General features: G+C 49.8%; 2 protein-coding genes and 1 pseudogene across 3 annotated transcripts; 2 read left to right on the plus strand and 1 right to left on the minus strand.

Annotated features, from left to right (window-relative positions):
• Window positions 1-465: 465 nt before the first annotated feature.
• Window positions 466-1,152, plus strand: H257_12033 (hypothetical protein; the record flags this gene model as incomplete). The annotated part of the gene is made up of 4 exons (XM_009839135.1): window positions 466-720; window positions 779-844; window positions 889-935; window positions 993-1,152. 4 exons carry the CDS (start codon window positions 466-468, stop codon window positions 1,150-1,152), a joined length of 528 nt encoding a protein of 175 aa, XP_009837437.1.
• A 2,037-nt stretch (window positions 1,153-3,189) lies between these two features.
• H257_12034 lies at window positions 3,190-3,270 on the plus strand (annotated as a pseudogene). Its single transcript has one exon. The product of its transcript is annotated as a tRNA-OTHER (tRNA).
• A 3,164-nt stretch (window positions 3,271-6,434) lies between these two features.
• Window positions 6,435-6,644, minus strand: H257_12035 (hypothetical protein; the record flags this gene model as incomplete). The annotated part of the gene is made up of 1 exon (XM_009839136.1): window positions 6,435-6,644. The coding sequence occupies one exon, from the start codon at window positions 6,642-6,644 to the stop codon at window positions 6,435-6,437; it is 210 nt and encodes a 69-aa protein (XP_009837438.1).
• Between the last annotated feature and the right edge of the window lie 2,422 nt (window positions 6,645-9,066).

Below are 9,066 nucleotides of genomic sequence, written 5' to 3' on the forward strand. Positions count from 1 at the left end.
GTACATTACTGCAATGATGCCTGTGTTCTCATTGGCTGCTCTCGTGTTGCTAATAGCACTCTAAACTTCAATTCTTTTTATTATTATGAAGTCTTGCCAGAATTAGCCACGGGGATTGGCTAAAATGATGCATGGTGCATCTTCAACTTCAAGCTACAAGCCAATCATATGTCCGTATTCCCCGACGTGCGAATCGCACGTCGGTGCACACTAGAGGGTTAAGTAAGATCATTCATAAGTACCGTATAATCTATGTCCTTTTAGGTGGACAAGTCCTTTTAGGTTCCTCTATATATTTATATTTTTGAGGCTTGCCCCAACAACAAGTTCAACAGGTTTTCCTTTCGCGCGACTACACTCTCCTTATAATTAATATAAACTCCTTCTCTTAATACTATATCGTTTATTGCGCGCGCAATCTATGTGGTGGTCGGATGATCATCAATGTCATTCTCCACTTGTCCAATGGAAGAAACTCAACAACTGGGTCGTCTGCGCTTTCGTGGGCGCCCTGCTTTGAGAACCGGTCCCAAGAAGCCGCCAAACAAGTACCGCAACGTGCACGTCTTCTACAAGATGAAGCAAAGCGTCATTGACAGCTTCGACGAGGTCGGCATGGCAGCCACACTTGCCAAACACTTTCCACAACTCAGTGGAACCCAACTCAATACGACAAGAAAGAAGCTGTATGGGTGGCTCAAGCATCGTGCTCACATAAGGGTAAAGGCTACTAATCGACGAACTTCTGACCATTTGTGCTCGCGTGACTTGGGCATAGCAACGACACTCCCCAGGGAGTACGAAGAACAACTTGCTCGGTGGGTCAACTCCATGCGTCAAGACGGTGTTCCAGTGACACCGCAGATGATCTAAATCATGGCGTTGGAGACCGCCATTGACGCCGATCAGGATGAAGCCAGCTTTGCCGCGAGTTGGTGGTGGCTGCGTGGATTCAAATGACGCTTCAAGCTGTCGTGGCGTGCCCGCACCAGGTCCGGCCAAGACACGCAAGGGGACGGTGACGCAGCGTTAGCCAAGTTCTCTGCGCGGGTTGCCGAGTTGGTCCGTGAGCACAGCATCGACGTCATCTACAACGCCGACCAAACGGGTGTGAACTACGAGTATCTACCGACCAAGCAGGCAAGTGGATAACTGCAAGGCTCAGAAGACGACGTTCAAGTTGCCAGCGCCGAAGCGTCCAACACTGGTACGATGGATTACTGACTCGTGGACTGGGTTGCCAGAGTCTATTATTATGAATGGCTTTGGGAAGTGCAACCTGGTCTCTCAGGTCACAGAAGCGTCGAAAGCGAGGAAGAGTTTGTGTCTGCGGAGATGCTGTCCGACCTTGTGTCGATATCTGCTGTGGACGAAACGATTGATAACTGATGACATCGACAATAGTGTTCAACTTCTCTAAAAATAAGTACCTGGTTCTTGTATTGGGATAAGTCAGAATTATAACTGTCAGGCTGGAGGTACCTGTGCTATTTAATAAATAGATAAACCTCTATATGAATCGTATGTCCATGTGTGATGTGCTTGTATTAAGAATAAAAAACGTTACTACCGTATTTGTCGTTGATCTGCACCACGAAAAATAACGGAAAAGGGTGATACAGTATGTTAGAGATCTTTCGAAAACCTGTTGAGCTAGAGTTTGAGTTTCGCCATCTGTTTTCCAGTCCATTTTTGCTTGCGAAAAACAGGGGTCCTCAAAAGTTCCGATGGACTATTCTAATTATTAGCATATTTTTGAGCGCTACACACTTCCCATTCTTCATTCTTCATACACCATTTTTAACACAACACGAAGTTATGGAAGACCAAAATCGAGGCATTCATGGTTGGCGAAAGCAACATCTGGAGTTTCTTCGCAGTCATTCAACGTGTCGGACAGGGAAATTGGGTGTTGTACTGACACGCTTTCTATCGCTCACTGCAAGTGTAGTGTTTGCATTCAGAAACTTCGCACCGTTTCGCACTGAAAACTGAGAAGTTCCGGATACTGCATTACATTTGCGGATGCAATATTCTTATTGCGCATGTGCACGTTTTTGTGGTGTGACATGTCGACATGCGCATACATCGAAAGTAGACCAACTTTGAGGACGCTTTTCTCGGGCTGTGTAATACTTAGAGCAATACTACTCGTACTACAAGATAGTCCATTATTAGCTCAGCCTGCTAACTAGTATGCAGCATGGCCTGCGCATACACAGCTCCCTCTGGCATCAGGCATCTTACCCGCATGTACGCTCTTGTTCTTGAAATACGATGAATTCGGCAAGTTCGAAGTTGTATTTCTCTACAGTTGTTGATCCAGGCGACATACAATAAGGTGTTCTTCATAGTATTGGTTATTCTTATGAGAAATGGAGAGTTGCGTGACCCCTTGTGCAGTATGTATTGAGAAATCGCTGACCTGCATCGTGCCTTTCCCGCTTGTACGCCTGCACAATCTGCAGGATGTATAAATCGATTAGAAAACGTGAATAATTATGGAGATGAATAAAAATAAGCAAAGAAATATTAAGATAAAGATGTTTAAACAAATAATAATATGTAACTGTCGCGCGCATGCACACGCCGTTTGTTTCAGTGGAAGTATCAGATTCAGTTCCTGGTTGACTCGAACGCGACAGCTTGAATAAAGATGCATGCATACCCTCGACAATGGTACACCATGATTTGGAGGAATCAAGGACCATATATTAAATACTTCATAGTAATGTATTAGTGTCCTGCTTCCGCAACTCCCTGAAAAAAGTGTGTAATTCCATAGTTCTCCATAGTAGTACATTATCAGTAAGTTGTGTACCCTATGTAGACACCAATATGGGGCATGTTGACTTCGACTACTGGGTTGATACATGTACAGGGAACGACGGAATGCAACGCCTACTTTGTCTTCGAATCCTACGTGAATTGTATCATTTGATTGGATTGCTAACTTCGATGTACGTTTCGTTTTGAGCCAATCAGTGTGCAATACTGAAATTTTTATTCACACTACCTGAGGTCAATTCATTTTATTACAGGTAATTAAATTGTGTAGTGTGATTCACATCGCAATGGCTCCAAACACCAACAACATGGGATGTAAAGAACAAGGTAATCGGTTTAAAAAGGTGTCCCACAGTGAAATATATGAACGGGTGGATGATTCCAGACTAAGCGTAAGCGTTTGACGCGGTAGCTCAATGGTTAAGGGCGACGGCATCAAAACGACAGAGGAAGGGGCCCGGGTTCAATTCCCGGGCAGTGTCAAAGTTTTTCCAATAATTTTCACATTAATCGTAATCCAATACAAAAAGGAAGATAACTAAATTAATTTAAGTGCAATACAAAAAGGAATATAACTAAATTAATTTAAGTGGGAATTTTTTTAACGCTGAAATTGTTGGGCCTGAAGGAGAGCTTTCTCAAAACTGCGGCGGATCTATTGGCTCGACACGAGGTCCCACGCTACAATCGACCGCTTCACCAATGCGATGCGCTTTTCACGCGCAGTAAGTGAAAATGGATCATCGCCAACGATGATGTCTTCGAGCAGCCACAAGTTGCGGAGGTTGCGCTTAAACGGCGCCATCACTCCGACATCCAAGGGTTGACACACGGACGTCGCATTCGGCGGCAACGCACACAGGTGAGCCCCAAGCTCTTCGTACATGATGTTGTATGACTCACTCGACACATGTGACTCGAAGTTGTCCAGCAATACGACTGACGGCTCCTCGATCGCTTCTCCAAGTACATCCCGGAGGTACGTGGCCCATACTCGGTTGTCCATCCAGGCACGCTCCTGAACCGCATAGTGATGGCCAGATGGAAACGTGGCCAGCTCGCCGCTTTCGATGCGACCGCCGGGCACCCCCTTCATGATGAAGAGGATGGGCAGTTTCGTGCCGTCCGCTCGCACCGTGAGGACCGCGGTCATGCGAAGCGAATGCTTCTCACCGCTGGAGATTTTCGAGCTTCCGCCTCTCACGGCCCAAATGTAGCGCGGAGGCATGTCGTAATAGATGCCCGTTTCGTCAACGTTGTAGACGCAGTCCTTGCCATAGGCAATGTACTCGCGGTGGAACTCCGCGGCAAATTCGCTCTGCACATCAGCAAGATCAGCTTGCATGACCTTGTTCTTGGTAGGACGCTGGCGGGAGAAGCCGTGGCGATCACAGAAACGCTGCAGTAGGCGGAGGAGAGAATCGTACGACGTCCGCTGCTGCTTGGTGGCGAGGTAGTTAGTCAACCACTCGCGCTGGTTGGCCTTGATCCATAGGATGAGGTGTGTGGTCGTGAGGGCGCGCTCGTTGTCCCGAACGTGGTTAATGAACTCGATGAGTCCTGGCGGGTCGGGAAAGACCTCGTATCTTCCACCAGGTTAAAGTTTCATGTTTTTCAAGTTACCGTCGTACGCTAGGATCTCGTGCCTTTGGGCCATCCAATCTCGCAACGTGCGTTGTGGGACGTCCAATGTAGCCGACACCTTGTAGACGGACATGGTTTCCAGCATTCCCAATGCTTCGAGCTTCGTGGATATCGGATACGCCCGTCATCGCATTTTTAAATGTGCTTGTCGTGGATTATTTTTTTGCATTGAATCTGGCGGGAAGTGTTTGAATTCCGCCAATCATCGAGCTATATTTTCACATTCAAATCTGATTGGAAGTTGTCTGTCATTACACCAAAAAAATCTACGGTAGGCGTTGCATTCCGTCGTTCCCTGTATGTACTTCGTATCCTTCTTGATGATGATGTGATGATTTAACAATGTTTGTAACATTCGTACATTTTCGTCGTTGGTGGTAGACCAGCAAACTGTAAACTCGAGACCTAATTATCCCGTTAACAGTAAATCCACCATATCCCTCATCTGCTTGCTAAGAGTGCGCTGGCACATTTGACTTTTCGTCTTGGCGAAGAAGCTCAGATGCAGGCACTTGATGATTGGCCTTCCCTGAAGACCGACGTGAAGAACTTCGCCACTGCCTGCCTGCATTGTATGGTGGTCGACGGTGAGTTGGTACCCCGTCCCTGGGGTGAGTGCTGCATGCAACGAAGCCAAATGAATTGATTTATTTCGATTGGCTGTCGCTCCCGGAGGCTCCGGGAGACCTGAAATACGTCCTTGACTTCAAGGATGACATGAGCGGGTTCGTTCGGTTGCATGCCAGTACGACATCGTCTGCAGCAGAGACGGCCGCGGCGTTTATGGAATGATTTCGACTGTGCGGGGTGGTCAGGACCTGGGTATCCGACTCTGTGTCCCATTTCAAGAACGACCTGGTCAGTACCCTGGGTCGTATGTTTGGTGTTCATCACCATTTTGTCACACCACCCTGCCCCTGGGCCAACAGGACAGTTGAGGTGGTGAACCGATCGTCGTCCCGACCCTGAAGACCCTGTGCAGCGAGATGCGCTTGCAACCCGGAGACTGGCCGGTGGCGTTACCCCTGGTACAGTCTGTCCTGAAGCAGCAGCCGGCCGACCGTTTGGATGGCGTAGCGCCAACGACGGGGTTTGCGGGCCTGCCTGCTACACTTCCCCTGACCGGACTGGTCCACCCGGACGAGCCCAAGGAGGTAACGATCGACTGGATTAAGTCCCGGGCGGTACGCCACGTGGCGGAGCTCGCAGATGTCCTGGGAGTTATGCACAAGGACGTGGCAGAGACGGCTGCAGCAATGCGCGCTAAGGCCCGGCACTGTCGGGATGTCAACGTTCCGTGTAGCTAGGGAAATTTACGTTGGGCAATTTTGTTTTGGTGGCCCGGACTCTCCAGCATCCGGGAAAGCTAACGTTACTTGGAAGGAACCCTTCCGGATCGCGAAGGCGGTCTCCAACTACCTGATGGAAGTCCAGCAGCTGGTTCCTCCGGGAGCGACGTCCCTGCAGTATGCGTGTCGGCTCCGCCTGTACTGTGAAGGCGGACGTGAAGTCAATGAAGATTTGAAGGCCCAAATTGCGTTCGGCGATGAAGGTTTTTACGTGGAAGGCCTCCGGGACCTGCATCTGCGAGATGGGAAGTCCTGATCAAGTGGCTTGGCCTGGACGAACTGGAGTCGTCCTGGGAATTGGCCCTATCGATCTACGAAGACGTTCCTGGGCTATTCCGTCACTGGTCCAACGCCCGGAGCAACGAAGACGGCGTGAGCGGAATGATCGACGATCTCACGAATGCATTTGGTCACCCGATGTAGGGGGGGAAGTATTATCGACCGAGCCTCTGTTCGACTCCCCGTGCCTGAGTGTGGGTAGCCGAATGTTGGTCACGCAGGACAATTGAAGAGTATGACATATGACCTGGATCTGGAGTGTTCCGAGCTGATGGTATACTGTACGATGCATGAAGTGAATAGAGTAGTGAAGTGAAAGGAAGGAACTGACTGATTGACTGGACAATGAAGTTACTTTTGGATTTGTCATCGAGGTTACCGTTGTAAATACGGTAGTCGTCGGTTGCGAACACCGGCGCAGCCAACACCGGGCTCAGTCACGCACAAAATACCCATGGAGGATACGACAATGTCGAACACGGGGGACTCGATCTTGCTTTCTTTGGCGAGGAACATGGCGCCGATGATCTCGGCCGCGACGCTCTCAAACACGTCGGCGATGCTCCCGACGCATTCGACGACCATGTGGTCGTCGAATGGCGTGGTCGTCGAATGCGATGTTTCTAACCAAATCGGCAATCACCGACTGGTTGCGCGGGTCGTCTTCGGGGATGCTCTACTCGACGTTGCCGACGTCGGCGGCCTTGGTGTAGATACCCCGCCCAATTGCATGAACAGCGCCACGACTGACGAGCCAAACCCGACCAAGAGCATGGGGATTTCCGTGGCACTCATGAGGGGCGTGAACGCTGCATGCAGCAGACCGTGTAGAATGCTCACGCCCGCCACGAACATTGTGATGTCGAGGACGGCGGGAATCGCGCCGCCGCGGAAGCAGATAAGCACTCGCCGTATCCTCCATCAAGGTGTGTTTGAATGGGAATTATCAAAACGATTGTATGCTTGACTGTATTTGACTATGTTGAGCAGTACTTTTGTATATTATGTTAGATTATACAGTGCGCGACAAAATAGAAAGGACAGTGGATAAAAAGTGGTTTTTTTGACGCCACGAGGTCAAAAATGAGCAAAATCAGCTGCTTTTTTTAGATATGTTGTTCAGGGCAGTGTGGCAGATTCGTAGCATATTCCAGAACAACCAAATTCGTGGTTGTCAAGAAGTAACAACCATTCACATGATTGTATGTTGCGACAATTTATAAGGACATACAAAAAACAAGATAGACAAAATCAGTACTTAGTTTTGTCACCATGGCATGCATGCACCGCAAGGCACCGAGATGTCATTGAAGTCACCAACTTTTCGAGATATGACTGCTCGATCTCGTTCCAGGACAAAGTGATCTGACGCATGAGATCGCGCCTTGAACTGAACTGGCGTCCCCATTATCGTACACCTTGCGCGACAAACACGCCCAACCATTCTCGATCGGTTTCAGATCCGGCAAAAGGGCAGGCCATGGTAAAACACTAACATCGTGTTCTTCCAAAAATGCTTTTGTTGTATGCGAGCTATGAATGCTCGCATTATCCTGCTGAAAGACGAAATCCGTACCATGGGGGAGGGGGGGTAAACGGAAAGAGGAACTCCGACAACGTGTAAACGTATGCCTCCGAGTCCTGACGTCCTTGCTAGAGAGAAACGCGACTTTTGCCTAGCCATGAAAAGGCTGCCAAGATCATGACGCTGCCGCCGCCTTGTTGGCGGTTCATTCGCTGCTGCTAGGGCTGCCGCTTGTCATGCCGGTACTTCTGGTAACTGTATAACCCTTCCGGATAGCATAGGTCTGAAGGGTGATATCTTGACGAAAACGTCCTATGGTAGGGTTTTCCGGGGCTAAACCACGCCATCGCACGGATGATCCAGAACGCCTACTGATACCACAAAGATCTCGTTATATGGTTGGATGGGTGTTCTATCTCCCGCTTCGTTTTAGGCCACGGGACCTTCGTCAAGGTAGAAAAAATATAACACTGACATTAGTAAGGTTAAACACGCCACGAGGCGCCTACTGACTACCATTCACTAAAGTGCTCAGTACCTCCACTAAGGTATCGGAACCTTTGACACACCACACACACAGAGTGTGTGTGTTTGCAATGGGTCAAACTAATGCGCGACCCAATTGCTCTGCACGCTGCAGAACACTTTCCCTCCTACGGAAAGTCCAGTGTCTTGATGATGGCGGCCACGGCAGGGTCTTCCTTGTTCGCCGCCGCCCACTTGCGAAATACGACTGGAATGTCGTCCAGCAAATTCGCCGCAGGTTCCCAGAACGATTCTTCTTCGTCAAGTCCAAGCCACTTCACCAAACTTGGTGTTGGCCATCCACGCAGCGCGCTTCGTCCAGGTGCTCCACATGATATCCGCCATCGCCAAACGCGATCTGCGCCTCGAGGTCTTCAGTCATCTCTCTACCACCTTCGTGGTACATCTTCAGTCGGCACGCATGATGGACCGTGACTTCATACGGTGGCACCAGCTGGTGAGTCTCCATCACATGGTCGGCGATGGCTCTGGTCACTTGGCAGAGTCCGTGCCAATGCAGGGCCAATTTTGTCGGACGGTTGACGACCGATCCGACAAGCACAAAATCGCCGACCGAAAAACCCGCAAACTTGACTTGGGATTTTCGGTCGCGGCGTCCACGCGCTTGCTGACGCAACTTGTCGCTTCGCATCCCCACGTTACGGTGCATTTCTTCAAGCGCCACTTGGAGGTCTGTCACATGTTTCTGACGGGCGGCGCCAAGCCAGTACGCGACGTAAACTACAAATCCTGGCAGCGGGGTCTTGGCTGGGAGGCCGGTAAACGCTGTCACAGGCGCAATTCCTCCCAGCCGGTCCTCCGGCTGATGGTTGAGGGCGCCGCCTTGAACGAGGGGCAACACATGCGGCCATTCGTCCGCGTTCAGCTTCATTTCGCTAAGAAGCGCCTTCACGGCGCGCAGCACTAGTCGGTTGACTACTTCTACAGTCCCGTTCG

This window comes from Aphanomyces astaci, assembly GCF_000520075.1.
Source record: "Aphanomyces astaci strain APO3 unplaced genomic scaffold supercont1.38, whole genome shotgun sequence".
NCBI classification, from domain to species: Eukaryota; Oomycota; class Saprolegniomycetes; order Saprolegniales; family Verrucalvaceae; genus Aphanomyces; species Aphanomyces astaci.